The 17,490-nt window shown below is 44.0% G+C and overlaps 1 protein-coding gene across 1 annotated transcript in view; it reads left to right on the top strand.

The window, feature by feature from the left end:
* Nucleotides 1-16,006, top strand: part of LOC110971692 (protein unc-79 homolog) — a 34,220-nt gene extending 18,214 nt beyond the window's left edge. Inside the window, 27 exon segments of the mRNA XM_022222108.2 lie at nt 1,125-1,306; nt 1,730-1,931; nt 2,040-2,222; nt 2,867-2,935; nt 3,311-3,648; nt 3,727-3,909; nt 4,025-4,187; nt 4,499-4,648; nt 4,770-6,038; nt 9,506-9,622; nt 9,861-9,963; nt 10,045-10,185; nt 10,326-10,364; nt 10,479-10,591; nt 10,822-10,907; nt 11,291-11,464; nt 11,774-11,842; nt 11,925-12,035; nt 13,253-13,357; nt 13,446-13,523; nt 13,645-13,734; nt 13,839-14,014; nt 14,384-14,567; nt 14,676-14,879; nt 15,056-15,133; nt 15,227-15,268; nt 15,374-16,006. Coding sequence (XP_022077800.2) covers nt 1,125-1,306; nt 1,730-1,931; nt 2,040-2,222; nt 2,867-2,935; nt 3,311-3,648; nt 3,727-3,909; nt 4,025-4,187; nt 4,499-4,648; nt 4,770-6,038; nt 9,506-9,622; nt 9,861-9,963; nt 10,045-10,185; nt 10,326-10,364; nt 10,479-10,591; nt 10,822-10,907; nt 11,291-11,464; nt 11,774-11,842; nt 11,925-12,035; nt 13,253-13,357; nt 13,446-13,523; nt 13,645-13,734; nt 13,839-14,014; nt 14,384-14,567; nt 14,676-14,879; nt 15,056-15,133; nt 15,227-15,268; nt 15,374-15,562 — 4,838 coding nt within the window. The 3' untranslated portion in view covers nt 15,563-16,006.
* The last annotated feature ends 1,484 nt before the right edge of the window (nt 16,007-17,490 follow it).

Genomic DNA, 17,490 nt, shown 5'->3' with positions numbered 1-17,490 from the left:
GTGTTGCCATGGTTACCTTGTGGCTCAAACAGGCGGCAAAGAGGAGTTGTGGGATTAATAAGGTTTTTCTCGCCTTGTGATTGGCAGAGAGGAGCTGTATGACCTTGAGACACAAGCAGAGGACACATCCTTTGGCTTGATGTACGATACAGGAAATAGCAGAGAAATGACATGAAGGAAGCCTCAGATACTCAGTAAACATTTCCCATAAGGTGTAAATTCATTACCCTATTGTGTATATAATTACCTACAGAAACATTAAAATAAAATCAATTATTTGGTCTTTCCGTCTGGTAAAATGATGTGTCACGATGACAGCTTGAGCTATGCTATGATTACGACCACTTCTAATGTCAATATAAATATTTACTAGGAGGGCTGAAGCAGATGTTTGCAGTTAATGGGCATGAATCACACAAAATAATCCATTTTAGCCCTAATCAAACCAAAGGGCTATCCAATCACTGCACAGTCCCACACTCTCTCCAACACTGACACCTAGCGGTCCACACTGGCTGCTACCCATCAGCTCAGAGTGGGTGAGAGCTTATGGATTTCAGAATAAAGCCTCTATTTTTAGAGTCTAATCTGAGTCGTGATAAATAAATGCACCAATTACTGAAAGGGTCTTTTTTTTTTAGTGATGGCTGCATGTTTTGTTATTTTATGACTCACTGGCTAAGAGGATGTTGGACACTGTGTTGTGCACAGTGGCAACATGTGTATGATTTTGGTTTCTGTGACTCTGAATGTTACATTTAGTAAGTTATTTGCAATCTTCATGTAAGCATGTAAGCAGCATAATTCTGCTTTTTAATGGCACACGGAACAGATGTATGATTTAATTGAGTAATTTTTAAATTTTCACCTAACGAACAAAAGCACATTGATTGACCGATGCATCACATCAAGGACAATAATGTTGGCAACGATAGCAGCCAAGTAATACATGACCTTATCTTAATGATCCTCATCTATGACCTCATGCCTGCTTCTTTTTATTAAATCATTATAATCATATTAGGACATCTGGCCGCTCAGTTGCCTCTTGTTCATATTTGTATTCTGTCTGTGTTGTTGTTGATGATTCACTTTCGCTCCTTATTCTCGTGAAATCCTCCCAGTCGAGAAGGTAGCGGTGCTGTGTCGGTTCCTGGACATTGGCGCGGTGACTAAAAACCACTTGCTGAAATACGCCCTGGCCCATGCTTTCTGCTGCTTCCTGGCGTCTGTGGAGGATGTGAACCCAGCTGTGGCAACCAGGGCGAGACTGCTGCTGGACACCATCAAGAGGCCGGCCCTGCAGGTGAACCGCACTACTGCTGCACAAATTAGTTTGTCACATACAGTAAATGTAAGTCCAGAAACCATTAAGCAATGTGGGACCTCAAAGGAGTTACAAAATTGTGACAAATGGTGTATTTACTAAGATAAATGTGGCAACATTTCTGTTATTTTCAGGTTTACAGACATTTTTGCACAATGGCAAATAAATATATTTCATGTCTGTTTAAGTAGGAGTAAACATCTTGAAGCACATATGATATGTTTAAACATTTGCAATATTAAAAACAATACATTTCACCTTTGTCTGTGAAATTAAGTCTCCAGAATCCACTAGTAGTACAACTGGTGTCTATTTTCACTGCAGAAATATTGACGACAGTCATGTGTTTCTACCTGCCTGTGCTAGTGTCATGCTGTGCATTAATGTGTGTGCATTTTGCAGGGCTTGTGTCTGTGTCTGGACTTCCAGTTCGACACAGTTGTGAGGGATCGCCCCGTCATTCTCAGCAAACTCCTGCTGTTGCACTTCCTGAAGAAAGACATTCCCGCACTGAGCTGGGAGTTTTTTGTTAACCGCTTTGAAACATTATCTCTGGAGGCTCAGCTACACCTGGACTGCAACAAGGAGTTCCCTTTTCCTACTAGTACGTAGCTTCCATGTCCTCATTCAGATTTTAGCACCTGCTTCACTTCCACTGCCAACAACAGAAGCATTACCGTCTGAATTGAGTTTGCGATCTCTTTTTTGACAGCAATTACAGCTGTACGAACCAATGTGGCAAACCTCAGTGACGCAGCGATGTGGAAGATACGACGGGCCCGGTTTGCCAGGAATCGGCAGAAGAGTGTTCGTTCCCTCCGTGACAGCGTGAAGGGAGATCCATCAGATTCTAAACGGGCGTTTTCGCTCCCTGAGTCACTGAGCAACCGACTTCGTGAGTAGCAGAGACCAGCCAGTCTATCAGTCTGAATCTGAACCTGTGTCACTTTCATTCAATCAGTGGACAAATACTGTTTGCAAATAACTTACTGCAGGGCCTCATATGAGCTTTTGGTCCACATTAGAGTACAGAGAAACCCATTAATGTGTCTAAAAGTCAAGTTAATGTCTATTTCTATTTGGAAAACGACCTGACATTGTCTTTTATGTCAGAACACAATAACAAAAAACTTTTCCATTTGCAAATACTATTTGACCGAAGTCTGATTCCATTTTCCTAATGTTTCTCTCCTTACTTGTTTATTCTCGACATTCATTTCACTTAAACGTCTGACTACTGCTTTGTGTAAAAAGGAGGTACTCCCAGTCGTTTCATTCACTTTATCTCTGTCTCTGCGCAGCAGGCTGAGTTTCTGGGACAAGTTACTTATCTTGGCCTTAAACCATGATGGAATTTTGGAGATTTGTGGTTGGCTCTAAATCTTGATGAAACCTGGATTTGAGGCCTGATAGTGTGTTTTGTGTGTGTGTGTGTTTGTGTGTGCACATGTGCTGCATGATCACGGAGTTCAGACATGTGTCCTGTGCCACCTCCCCTGTGTGCTCTCCTAAATTGTGTTCTTCATATGTGGTTTTTAGCTCTAAGGCTTTCGAGGCAGGAGCACTCTGCCCCGACACTGGGAGATATGATAGAGAAAGTCCTGCCAGGTAAATAACAATCCAAATCTGAAACACGCAGCATAACTCTTCATAATCACATCATATTCGAGGGAGTAGAGATAAGTAGCAATAAAACACAAGAACAACGTGACAGTCACTGTTTTTTCATCCTGCTTACAGGATTAAACTGACTGACACAGGAAAGAATGAAAACACGCTAACAAACAGCTAGCAGATCTTTATTATTTGTGTTTATGAACACATATGTGTACAACATGAAGATGTCTCCACCTCTCTCAACAGAGTAGTGGACAGGCTGAGTTGACTCCCCCCACCCCTTTGTGCTGTCCCCCCTCTCCCCCTGCTGCTGCTGCTGCCACCCTTTCCCCCATCTCCTCCCGCATCTTCTCCCCCTGTCTGCAGCACGTTTCCTCCCGCACTTTAACCCTGACGCTTCAGCCCCTCTTGCAGGCCAGACCCCTTCTCCGGAGGACGACACCATCATCAGAGACCTGCTCCCCGAGGACACCGGCATCGATCACCAGACGGTCCACCAGCTCATCATGGTGCTCATGAAATTCATGGCCAAGGACCAGAGCAGTGCTGAGGCTGACATCGGTAGCGCCAAGGCTTTCAACACAGTGAAGCGTCATCTGTATGTACTGCTGGGTTACGACCAACAGGAGGGCTGCTTCATGATCGCACCACAGAAGATGCGCACCTCCACCTGCTTCAATGCCTTTATTGCTGGCATTGCTCAGGTGACCCACATTCAATCTAGCTTCATATTTTTGCTGGAAATGTAACAGTACAGTGCATTTAACTGTCATCTCCTCCAGGTGATGGACTACAACATCAGTTTAGGGAAGCAGCTGCTCCCTCTGGTGGTCCAGGTGTTGAAGTACTGCACATGTCCACAGTTGAGACACTATTTTCAGCAGCCGCCCAGATGCTCCCTGTGGGCGCTGAGGCCTCACATCCGGCAGATGTGGCTCAAAGCTCTGCTGGTTATCCTGTATAAGGTACTTTTACATTACTATGCGCCACTCAGTCACTAAGACAATGATTCCCTTATCCTGTTGTGTCGCATTTTCCTCATATGTTGTGACATACAGTCTGATTTTTTATGCTATATAGTACCCTTATAGAGACATGGACGGCAGTAAAGTGGTCCTCCATCTGATCCACATCACCATCAACACCCTGAACGCACAGTATCACAGCTGTCGACCCCACGCCACAGCAGGACCACTGTACAGCGACAACTCCAACATGAGTCGCTACAGTGAAAAAGAAAAAGGTGAAGCAGGATAACAAATCTTGTTTATCCCAACAGCAAGCTTCTATTATCACTACAAATATGGTGCAATAAGTAAAGATGCTTAAATATACTCAGTGAGTGTGACTGCATTAAGTGCTGAGGCTAATTATTTGCACTATTTGTTGTGAAGTATGTGCTGCAATTTATACAAATAAATGAGGAATGCATTTTGGAAGAAACCAAATTGCTGTTTCATTCATATATCTTATTGATCATAATGGCAAGACAGGATGGAAGTGCTCCATGAATGCAGAGCTGATGTTAATTTTCCATATTTTTCTCCATATTAGAAGAGGACAGTGTATTCGATGAGTCAGACGTCCATGACACGCCGACGGGTGCTGCTAACAAGGAGTCACAGACCTTCTTTGCCCGCCTGAAGAGGATCGGCGGCAGCAAGTCTGTGAAGTACCAGCCGGTGGAGCTGAATGCCAAGAAAAGTAAGCAACAGAGGCTTTTAAAAATCAAGTGATTGAATCTTTTTCAGCAGAACGTTTTCGTGATTGCAGGAGGCATGTTGCTTTCACTGCTGCAAACTCTCATTTTGCCTTTGTGTATCAGGTGAAATTGAGCTGTCAGAGTACCGTGAAGCCAGCGCCCTTCAGGACAGCATTCTGCACTGTGTGAGGGAGGAGAGCACCAGGAAAAAGCGGCTACAGGCCATGCACAAGCAGAAGTCTCTGGACATTTCCAACACAGACTCCATTCTTTTCAGCCTGGACGAACATCGGCGTAAGTCCTGCATTGATCGCTGTGACCTGCAAGCCCCCCCTGTGGTCCTGCCTCCGTCCTCGGCCACGTCCCACAGCAGGCATCACATTAAACGATCCTCAGATGGCTCTTCGTTTCGGGTGGAGGGCATCGATCCGGTGGACCGGCGAGGCTCTCGAGGCGGGCAGTCTGACATCTCCAAACCTGTCATCCCAGAAGTCCGCCTCAGCTGCATGGAGACCTTCGAGGACAAACAGGATCAGAGTTCGTTAAGCGGATCGACACAGGGGAAGGAGGACCAAGACCTCATTGACCTCTCCTCTGACTGCACCTCAATTCCAGAAAAACACTCACTGCTCTCCATGTCTGACAGCGACTCCTTGGTGTTCGAACCGCTGCCTCCTCTGAGGATCGTGGAGAGTGACGAGGAGTTCGACCTCAACACCATCATCGGTTCCAAATTCAACGGCAGCCCGAAGATCTCAGCTTCTCCTGCAAGCAGCAACACTTTGCGATTGTCTCCGGTGGTTCAGGTGAGCGTGGAGGACTGTTCCAGTGACAAAAAGACTCTTGTAGGAGAGGAGGGCTCTCTGAAAGCATTTTTAGAGAAGAAGCCTGGCCGCGTGACTCACAGCACCTCTCTGGAACTCCCTGACCGACCGGAGAACATCTGCCACGAAAGTCCCATGACCCTGAAGCAGAAGAGAGACCTGCTGAGGAAGAGCCCACATGTCCCTGTCACCTCGCTAGACGACACATATGTGACCCCCGAAGAGGCGAGGATTGGGATGGGACCCGGCACAAGTCCGTCAGGCAGGACTATCTTCCTGGACATCCCAGAAGACAGAGCAGAGCCTCTTTCCTCTCCAGAGAAAAGCAACAGCAATGATGACGAGGAGGATGGAGACGACGAAGATGAAGACGACGTGGGTGATGAAGCGGACAGCGACCCCAAACCTGACAACGCAGACGACAACGATGAAGCCGAGTTTAAAATCCAGATCGTTCCCAGACAACGTAAGCAGAGGAAGATTGCTGTGAGTGCCATCCAGAGGGAGTACCTGGACATCTCGTTCAACACTTTCGACAAGCTGGGCGGTGAGCAGACCACAGAAACAGGTAATAAGAACGGACACGTTACCATCTTACAGATGAAGTTAAACTGAGAAATGAGACTGCAACTGAGAGTCCATGACTGACTCACCTGTGACCAACAGTTTTCAGGTGAATTAGAAGCCATATTACAAAGAGCAGAGAGGAGACAACCACAGAAATTAGATATACAGTGATACATACTTGAACAATAAAATAAATACAGGAGAAATGCTTCACAGAGGAGCAAGTTGTTGAAAGATACGTTCAGCATGGTGAAATATCTTCGTAGAGTTGAGGTGCAAAAGAGTATGAAAAATATAAATACTTAATATCTATAGCATCTTTTTCCCAGTACAATATTGGACATGTTGATTCCAGTTTTTTTTAATTTTTGCAAAGTAAACAATCAAAGAAACTTTTTTTGGATTATTATAACCATGTCATTCATAATTGTGCCTTTTTGATACCTCTTTTTTTTATATTTTACTTCATATTGCAGTAAAAATTAGACCCACAGTGACTAAAAATGTGACTGGAGTAAAAATGCTCATTAAATACTTCAGAAGGTTAAGCGAATCCCTAAAATAAGATGCGAGGAGTCTTATCCAATGATTTGTAAAGCCATACTTTTTGTATCACTTTTTGTACCATGGTGTTAGGGAGGGGGCAGGAGAACCCAAACGCAGACACATAGAAACAAGCTGGCAGGCGAATAACGGAAGGAGATTTATTTAACCAAATAATCAACTAATACATAAGTGGAGGGACAGACCTAAATCAAATTACCAAAAACTCTACAAGCAAAACCCTAAGAAATACAAAATGCTAGTCTACAAAACTGAAGCAATAGCTAAACTATAGGGAGATTCTCACAACGTGGGGGAACTGACAACCAAGGGGAAAACAGGCTGGGAAAAATCCAAAAACCAGTGACAGGAGCAAACGGAGTCCAAGAGGGGGGAAAGCGGAACAATCCATGAGGCGGAAGGTGGCAGGTTTGATAGGAAACAATATCTATGATCCGACAGTGACTGAGTGGGGTTTAAATAGTGAGGAGAGCTTGTGGACAGGTGAGCTGAGTTTACTAATTACTGCAGCTGACAGTCATTGGGGTAATCACCAGACAGAGTGCAGGTAGAGCAGGAGGGCGAGTGGCAGGGAGAGAGGGAGACATGAGGGAGAGGTGACAGACTGGGAACCAAAAAGGCAGGACAAAACCGAAGCACATCAGGAAACAAGAAAGGAGGAAGAAAAGGGGGAGAAGGGCAGGGGCCAGGGCAAGATACTAACACATGGTGGTAAAAACTGCATATTTTGACAGATTAAATTACAATAATTTTAACTAAACTCATAAAACAATAGCCCAAAAGCACATCACAACAACCCTGCTGATGTGCAGCCACAGTTTATGTTCCTGACAAATAATTTTAATTTTCTGACTTGCTCACAACAGCTGTCCCTTGGTCTTTAGCTAACGCTTACATCAGTGCTGCGTTTAATAAACAGTCATCCTGTACGTTTTTGAGACTGTGGACCTTACATACAACTTTTAACAAAAAACTCAGGACTCACTATTCCAGTCTTGCTTTTATCTAGAAACTTTTGTTATATTTTACCTGAATTCTTTTTTATTTTTTAATGTCACATCCCTCTCTGCTGTAGTCTGTGTAAGGCTTTGCAGTTCTTGGTTCACTTCGCACCATCAAAATGAATCAAATTAAACATGGGAGTGAAACTTTCATTATCCATTTGTGAACAAAAATCAAAAATGAGTCAATATTCTAATTTTCCACTTGTGTGTTTCGTGCTAGTGGTTGCACTGCACCATTAGCACCCAGAGGAGTCTACAGTCACACACACATATATATATATATATATGTGTGTGTGTGTGTATATATATATATATATATATATATACTGCATCTGACGATGCAGTTATTTATAGGCTACACATAGGCCTTAATAAAATGCTATAGAAAAGATATTGTCTACAGCATTATTATAATAATGTTGGGGAGGCAACTCAAAAAGGTATTTTGAGACTCTTTGTTTAATCTTAACAGCAACAATAATAACAATACATTGGCCTCTGACTCCGTCTATGAGCAATATTCACATATGTCTCCAAACCTTCCCAAATGAGATAGCTGTTAAATTACTGTGCATGGTCAGAACTCAACACAGAAATGCAAAATAAGAATATTAAGTCTTTTTTTGGTTTTGTGAAGCAGCAAAGCAATTGCTAGCAATTAAAAATGAAACTCAGTGACAATCATCCATAATGCCAGTTTCAAACTCATTTAAGTGTTTTCTTAAACAAAGAACTGCAAAGATTGTTGTGTTTTTAATGTTCCTTATCTTTGCAAGTCTCTTCATCTTTCTGTATGAATTGCACTATATGAATTCAGTTTTATTATTCTTTTATTATTGATGTAACATCACATTAACAGTGGGCGCTCTACGCCCTCAGATCTTTACCCCACTAACCACTTCAGCTTTGTACTGTTGTGTGTGTGTGTGTGTGTGTGTGTGTGTGTGTGTGTGTGTGTGTGTGTGTGTGTGTGTGTGTGTGTGTGTTCACCTTTTCCATTATACAAACACTTCAGCAACGAGTGCATCAAAGGTGAAATGGGGATACTTTAAACTAATTTATAGGTAGAAGGACAGGGCCATTTGTTGTGTATCACTTTTCTACAAAATAGGGATGTTCTGATTCATTCATGATGCAACAAAGCACTAAACCTCACATAACAAATTATAATTAAATTAGCCCTAAATGCACCGTAACTGTTGTGACCTTCAGATGGTAAACCCTTGTAGAGCATTTTTATTGATGATTATCACTGGATAACATTATCCTGGCATAGGTTAGCTTATATTCTGATGCCCACGCCCTGCCCGTATTGCCTTGCAGATCACAAAGTTATGTCAACCTTGGAAAAGCCACGAGAATCTGCGTCAGCCCCAACTCTCGAAGCCGCTATGCCTGAAACAAGCCATCGTTCTTCAGTGTCAAGTAGGACCCAAATACTTTTCTCCACAAGCCTTACCTTAATTTTAGTTAACTGTGTTTTTATTGTGGTTATAATGAGGAAAGCCTTCATTTTATGCATATTTGTTTATATCATTTTTCTCAATGCAGATGAATTTACAATGACTTTACATTAGTTAGAAATATGAATATATATTTTTGGTCATCTTATCCATGAAACCAATACATTTTAAAAGGACACACACTAAAATAAATCCCATCTAATGTTTCATGAATTTATTTCCCAATTAATTTCCCTCTAAACTATTGTTGTAATGATTTAGTTCCTCAGAGAACTGGGCTGAATGTTTGAATTTTGTCTTTCTGATATAAGTGATGCTTGCCATCTCTTTTCACCTGTCTTCCCCCATTTTCATGAAACTATGCACACACTTGTTATTGCTGAAGCCATAATGAGTTTAACAGACTCTTAATCCTGTTGTCTGTGTCTGACCTTTAGCTCAGTATCGTCAGGTGAAGCGAGGCTCTCTGGGAGCTCTGACCATGAGTCAGCTCATGAAGAGACAGCTGGAGCATCAGTCCAGCGCGCCGCATAACATCTGCACGTGGGAGACGGGTCAGTCCTGTTCGACTTTGTTTCTACTCCATAAAACTGTTTAAAGAAGATAAGTAAATGTAGTAAGATGTACAGGAAAACAGAAGACACTTGTGCAAATGAACAAATAGGAATATTCTGGTATATATTTCAAGAAAACAAATTTCAAACAGTTGCATGATGGTTCATTTTTAGCGAAATTTGTCCTGTACAAGGAGCTGTATTCTGTTGCTTTATGACTTTACTTCCTGCTTGGCAGGTCCTACAAAAACCAGCCTTCTCTCAGCACCAAGCACCGTCAGCATGTTCGTCCCTGCACCAGAGGAGTTCATAGACGAGCAGCCGACCACCATGTCTGACCGGTGAAGCAATCAATTGCTAACTACATCTGTGTGGAAATAAGCCTTCTTAATGCCTAATCTGACCTGGTGTGTTTCTCCCAGGTGTCGGGACTGTGCGGCTGTCCTGGAAGAATACGACGAGGAGACACTCGGCCTCGCAGTGGTCGTTCTCTCCATGTTCATCCACCTGAGCCCTGATTTGGCTGCTCCTATGCTCCTCGACATCATGCAGTCTGTGGGCAGGTAGAGCAGCTCCACAGCAACCGTCCCTGCAATCTCCATCCACACAGCACTTCAGCGTTAAATGAAGTTTCATAACTCACTCTTAGCATTCATGCATAATTCATCCCCGAGTCCTAATCCGCTGCTTTGACTTCTTTCAGGTTGGCATCCAGTGCCAATTTTTCTGGACAAGCTGAGAGGTACGGGGCATTAAAGCCTTTACTCCTGATGTTCACTGTGCTTATAGATAAGTTAAATAATGTATATGTGAAGTGTGACTGCCTGTCTAACATTCTCCCTGTCATGCTGTGCAGTATGTTGATCCCAGGGAATGTAGCAGGTGTAGCCAAGCAGTTCCTTCGTTGTATGTTTCACCAACTGGCTCCTAATGGCATCTTGCCCCAACTCTTTCAGAGCAACATCAAAGGTCTGCATGAATAGCTCAAAAATCCGTAAAATGTGTGAAATGCAGCATTTATACAGAGACTCACAGCATGCCTTAGCTGCTTGCATCTGTTTTGATCTTGTTCTAATCAGGTTTATGCTTTCTAACCCACACCAGATGCACATTTTTTATTGTAAGAGTCTTAGATAAGCTCCCACTAGACACACAGTCTCCTCATTTCTTTTTCATGTCCATTTTTCTTTTCTTTGCAGATGGAAGTTTTCTGCGAACACTGGCCTCCTCGCTGATAGATTTCAATGAGCTGAGTTCTGTCGCTGCTCTCAACATGCTGCTGGAGGTGGGATGTTTCTTCATGTATGTGTGCTGAGTCATTACGCCAGCAGGAGGAGCTCTAGTCAAAGCCAAAGCCTTTGTGTATCCAGCTACATGTTAAGCAGAAGCCCATCTAAAACAACAAATCTTCAGTGCATTTCAAGAAACCTGCCTTACATTGCACCACTGTACCAGATTATTGTTGCTGTTACGCCAAATAAACAGCACAAATCACTGATGTGTGAGGTCACCCCAGCAGTCATCTGTACTCCAGTGTCCTCAATCCCCCGCTCTCATCATGAGCACCATGATTGATCAGGACTGAATGATCAGTTAAATGGAAATATCGTCACTTATAGAATTTCATTATATAACCTTGTTATGGTTTATGCCTCTGTGCCCCCCCAGGGCTTGAACAACAAAAAGAGCCTGCCAGCAGGGGGCACAATGCTGCACTGCCTGGACAACATTGCCACCTTCATGGAGGCTCTCCCCATGGATTCTCCTAGCAACCTGTGGACAACCATCTGCAACCAGTTCCAGACCTTCCTCACTAAACTGCCTTCTGTGCTTCCTCTGAAGGTAGATATCAACTCTTCCGTTCACTTAGTCATGGTCTGATATGGTTTAATGTGATTATGGCTCGAGGAAAAAGCATCCAGCAGTGCCCTTGTCGGGTTCAATACGACAGAGTCTTAAAATTGTAATTGATTTGACTCTGACGCTTTTAACCTTGGAGGTCAGATTAGGGTGTGCTCTGATCAATTTATCTCTGCAGACAAATTTAAAACACCAAATCCAGGAATATAGCCATGAACCATGCTGTCCTGTTCTGCCCTTTAAAACATGCTGGCAGTTCAGATATCTTTTTTGCAATGTGTGTCTCATTAGTGCCCCATGGATTCCAGTTTAAGGATTATCATTTGTCTGCTGAAAATCCCAACCACAAATGCAACTCGGGTAAGTTCAAAGCAGAATTTTTCCGTATTACATTACAAATTCTAGCTTTTAATTCCTAACTTCTTCTTTCGCCATCCTGCAGAGTCTCCTGGAGCCTTTTTCCAAGCTGTTGAGCTTCGTCATTCAGTATGGCATCTTCAGTCTCTCCTACCTGGTAGAGCTCTGTGGACTGTGTTACAAAGCCTTCAACAAGGTACTTTAGAGCTACACACTTTGTGTAAAACGCATAGAGTTTGCAGTATCAGTGGAGATGTGAAAGAGTTAAACCTTTTAAACTGATCTGCAGTGTTAAAAGTGTTGATCTCCTCTTTGCTGGCCTCGCACTCATCACTTTTTTGGTGCTACACCTACTTCCCCGTCTCTCCAGTCAGCCAGAAATGTGGCCATGTGTCACGGATGATTAAGTAGGCAATCAGCCGGTATTGATTAACATGATTAGTTGGTGTGCTAGGGCCGAGGATGTATGTTTCTCAGTGGCTGGCTGAGACAGAGATGGAGCCAGGCCTGTCTGCACCATTCGGCCAGATGGAGCCTCCGTCTTCCACCACTGTCAGCGCTGCATGCTTTATGTCTCCTGCAGTATTGATTTTCTTCACCCTCTTTAATTCCTCACCTTTTAATATCCGCATTTCAAAACCCGGAGTTGTGATGAGCAATTGCTGTTGGACCCTGTCCAGTGCAGTTGTTTTATATGGTGAGGTGATGTTTCTGGGAGGATTTTTCAGCTGGTTCAGTTAGCTGTGGAGGTCAGTTTTTTAAGGACACGAAGTCAGGCTCTCTACTTTGTCACTCCATGCACCATTTGCCACAGCTGCACCGCACTGTATGTGGCTGGGCCCTGTAGCTTAAGAACGGCCTCTTGATTTGCTATTTACCAAACCGGCATGCTCCATTAACTTTTAATTATGAGGACGCCACGTACAGGTATGCGCATTAACAAGCCACACAGTGAGAAATGTCAGACGCAGCTCTGCATTCTGCATGAGCAGGAAGAGCATGTGCCTGCTCCCAACATAAGCAAACATGACTGCAAAGAGAAAGAGAGAGGACAAACTGGAAGCCAGAAGATGACAGTGTGGTTTGTAAACAGGCAGCTGGGCTTTGTGTGGAAGGGATGAACAAAGAGAGCAGCCTGTCCTCGGGGAGGGAGAAGGCAGCCTGACAGCCTCATCTGAGCTGCCTGGGACTCTGGGAGGAGAGATCTGGACTGGCCTAAATCTACTCCTCGGCTTCACTATTCTCTGTCTCCCCGGCTCCCCTCCCTCCTCTCTCGCTGCCTGTCCTTCCCCCTCTATTCAAGCTACGGAGTTTATGCTCTCCTCGCAGCATGAGTAAGGCAGAGTGATAATAGAAAAAGGCAGTCTTGCTGCATCAGTACATTTACTCCACTTTCTATCTCCTCGCATCCAGGAGAGAGATAAGTTCTACATGTCCCGCATTGTGGTGTTAGAGCTTCTGCAGGCTCTCAAGTTCAAGTCTCCTCTGCCTGACACAAACTTGTTACTGCTGGTCCAGGTAAAAATACAACGTCTTTTTCCATCCCAGTTTACAAGAACCGCTAAATCACGTCTACGATTCTGAAACTTCCTGTGTGTTTTGCCAGTTTGTCTGTGCAGATATTGGCACACGGCTAGCAGAATCCACCATCATCCAAAAGCACATGATCTCAACGCTGCCGGGGGTGAGACTTAAATCGCTGTTTGCTGCGATCCTATTAAAACCAGCCTCATAAAACAGCAGGAAATAAAGATAGGCCCAACTGTGATTCTTCCTAAAGGGTAAACTGCTTTTGTTCTCAACAGTGCACAACAGCGGCAATGGAATGCATGAGGCAATACATAAGTGAGCTTCTGGACTTCATTGCAGATATGCACACGCTTACCAAACTTAAAGTAAGTCTTGCTCTTTGTGTGAGTACTACACATTGCGCAGTATCTCATATTGAGCCTTTCCTGTATTTTGCCTGTAGTTCAGCCTTATCTTATCTGGTCCTCAGAGCCATATGAAGGCTTGCTGTCAGCCTCTGCATGAAGACACTTTTGGAGGCAACCTGAAGGTGGGCTTGGCACAAGTGGCAGCCATGGAGATCAGCAAAGGCAATCACCGTGATAACAAAGCTGTGGTCCGTTATCTTCCCTGGCTTTATCATCCGCCATCTACCATGCAACAAGGGTAAGAATGACAAAAGTAAGCAGAGCCTATTGGTGTTTTATTGATCTGAAGGCACAGATCACAGACATTACACATTTACTTTGTAATCTGCCGTATCTCCTGTTTCTCGCCTTGCAGATTGTATTTTCCAAACTTTATTCACTTAGGTTAGTGTTAGAGATGTCTGCTTTGATAGAATTTGGTTTGTGGAATTTTTTATGGATTGTAAAAATGCATAAAAACAGCAACATATCCTTTCACAATCCTCAACCCATCAAATATTTGAAAGATTATTGAAAGTGTAACAATGTGAGATATGAGGATAGTGGATGTAGAAACTGTATTTTAAGCTGATTTATTTAACTGAATTTCAACTTTTTGTCTCTGTAGGCCAAAAGAATTTATTGAATGTGTGTCCCACATCCGTCAGCTGTCCTGGCTTCTTTTGGGCTCCCTCACACACTGTGCCCTGCACCAGGGCTCCACCTCCTGCATGCCCATCCCTCTAGACGCCGGCTCCCACATCGCAGATCATCTTATAGTCATCCTCATTGGCTTCCCAGAGCAGTCAAAGGTCTGGCACACACAGTTCCCTTCCAGTCACCATACCCAGGTTGTGTTAATTTGATCTGTATCCACTACAGCGGCCATTTTCAGTTATGGTCTTGATCTTTGTCCCCAGACGTCGGTGCTGCACATGTGCTCCCTGTTCCACGCCTTCATGTTCGCCCAGCTGTGGACCATCTACTGTGAGCAGGCGGCTGCTGCTCCATCCCTGCAGAACCAGAACCAGACAGAGTTTTCCTCCAGTGCCATCCTCACAGGCCTGGAGTTCTGGAGTCGGGTTACACCCAGCATCTTGCAGCTCATGGCCCATAATAAAGTGGTAAGTGCTTCAGCCGGTTCCTTTTCAGGGATCTATGTGAGATGGCCAAAGCCCAAACAAGGCTGTGGAAAAATAGTGTGCTTGTTCAGTAATATCTGTTGTTGTTTTTTTACATAAGGAGGAAACAGTAACTGTGTTAGACGTGAGCAGAAGTTTAATTGATATTTTCCTCATAGATGGTGGAGATGGTGTGTCTTCATGTCATTAGTTTGATGGAAGCCCTGCAGGAGTGCAACTCAACCATCTTTGTTAAGGTTTGCTAGAATCTTACCATCTTCGTAAATGGACAATATATGGTCACCTTAACATGCTACCTAGTACTTACACATCGTCATTCTTTCCTTTAGTTAATTCCTATGTGGCTACCCATGATTCAGTCAAACCTTAAGGTGAGTCCTTAAACATGCTTTTGCATTTGTATTTGCACCTAACTGCTGCTTCTTTAGGTGAATTCGCACTAAAATGCTGTCATCTTCTCCTTATTCTTTCATCAGCATCTGTCTGCAGGGCTGCAGTTGCGTCTCCAGGCCATCCAGAACAGGGTGAACCGCCAATGTCTGCAGGGCCAGACATCCGGAGTTCCTCCGTTCGCCCTGCGCAAATGGCTGCAGTGCACCCAGTTCAAGATGGCTCAGGTGGAGATCCAGTCTTCTGAGGCTGCCTCACAGTTCTATCCCATGTGACCTGCTCTGTGGTCACCTCTGGGTCGTCTGGGTCCTTAGACCTGCATGCATCTGCTCTGGCAGAACCCTGAGACCAAAAAAAAGGACTGATGCTGTGTGGGATTCCTCTGAACTGAATAATTTTCAGCAACTTTAGTATAATACCTGTATATGTACAGTAAATCTATGCTATTTTAAAGTACAAACACTGGAACTGGTGATTAAAAGGTTTGGTAGGTCTGTGTGGAATAACTGTGTCAGGTGCCTAACTGTTGTTATTCAACAGATTTGAAGTAAGAAGATGACTGAAGAGAATTTATATGGACCCTTGTTAGTGATAGCGAGGGTCATAAAATAAATGCTTGTTGAATCGTAGATATGCTCACTCTGTGAAATTCATATCCTATCACTTTTTAATTTGCTTGGTTGCAAGCTGGGTAATAAAAGTAAGAGTTTTTCTAAACACTCCTAGACATTTGTCATTTCACATGAATTGCAGACCCCTTCAAAATTCAAATGTGGCATTTGCTGCCCTTTGATGTCCTGACTAATTTGGAAAATGTCCAGTTTACCATAATGCAGATGGCAGGGTGATCAGCTCTGTTAGCCTGCGCTTCTGGACAAGAAACTGAACCTGAGGTGTCTACGGGAAAATAACATGACATGCATTAGCCAGCTCCCGTCTGAGATCCTTGTCGGACTGTCAGTCATGCTGCCTTTAGCCATCAGAGCTCCGATCGATCAGAGGCCGATCTGAGTTGTGGCAGCAGCTTTGTAACTCGATAACGTGGAGCCAGACGTTGGAGGTAAACAAGACTATTTCGGGTGTGCCTCTCCCCCCCCTCACCCCTACTCGCCCCAAAGTGGAAAGTCACCCCTCCCTCTCACTCGGTCCCTCTCTTCGTTGGCAACAGCCAAACAGATTGGCCCACGCATACACCAAGCAAACACAATTACCTTTGGCCTAATGTGGTTTGTTGTGATTAAGCATTGTTGTGAGGTCTAACTGTATTACCACGAAGCTCTTGTCTGAGAATAACAGATGACATGACAGCAGGGCTAGAAAGCTGAACAGCACATTAATCTTTGTTTTGATCTTCACTGCTGCAAGGATTTCATTATCAAGCTTTAAGATGAATTAGATTTGACGATATAAATGTATTCTGCGAGGATAAATTAGTTTATTGGACAAAAATAAGCCAAATTTGATTTGCATATATATATATATATATTTTATTAGTATTACTTTTCAGTCACTGCATGTCTAAAAGGACCCATGTTGAGAGGTGTGTGGCAGATGAGTCACTAGTATAATGATATCACACAATGTGACTAATAAACACACACACACACACGCTCCCCGGTGACCTCAAGCTCGCTGAATCAGGCTGCAGTGCCCCTTCTCATCAACCTCTAGTCTTGGCTCATCAAAGAGACCCTCTCCTGCTGCGCCTGTGTGTGTGCGAGTGTGTGTTAAAGTGATGCTGGCTTCAGGTGTGTGTGTGTGTGTGGATGTGAGCCTGCATGTGCATAGGTGTGTGTGTGTGTGTGTGTGTGTGTGTGTGTGTGTGTGTGTGTGTGTGTGTGTGTGTGTGTGTGTGTGTGTGTGTGTGTGTGTTTAATCAAGCCCCCCTTGCTCTGGGGTTGCATCTGTCAGCCACTGCCACCGTTGTGATCGTTTGAACTCGCAGCCCTTTTCGAAAGAGCCTCTCTCATTAGCAGCAGCTTATGTAATCAGTGTCCCACAGGTATCCAGCACTTTCCCCGCCCCTGCCTGCCTGCCTGCTGCCTCCTGCAGGACCATATGGGAGCACTGACCTGATGAGCAGGCAGCTGGAGGTACTGAGGGTAATTAACACTGACCAAAGGCCTCTCAGACAGAGAGGGTGCGAGTGGGTCCTCGAAGATGGTGAAGGTCAGCTTTGAAAGGACTCACGATGCATCACCTG

Source organism: Acanthochromis polyacanthus, chromosome 1, assembly GCF_021347895.1.
Source record: "Acanthochromis polyacanthus isolate Apoly-LR-REF ecotype Palm Island chromosome 1, KAUST_Apoly_ChrSc, whole genome shotgun sequence".
In the NCBI taxonomy this organism is placed as follows: domain Eukaryota; kingdom Metazoa; phylum Chordata; class Actinopteri; family Pomacentridae; genus Acanthochromis; species Acanthochromis polyacanthus.
Note: the sequence above shows the minus strand (reverse complement) of the source record. Positions and strands in the feature narration are given on the sequence as shown.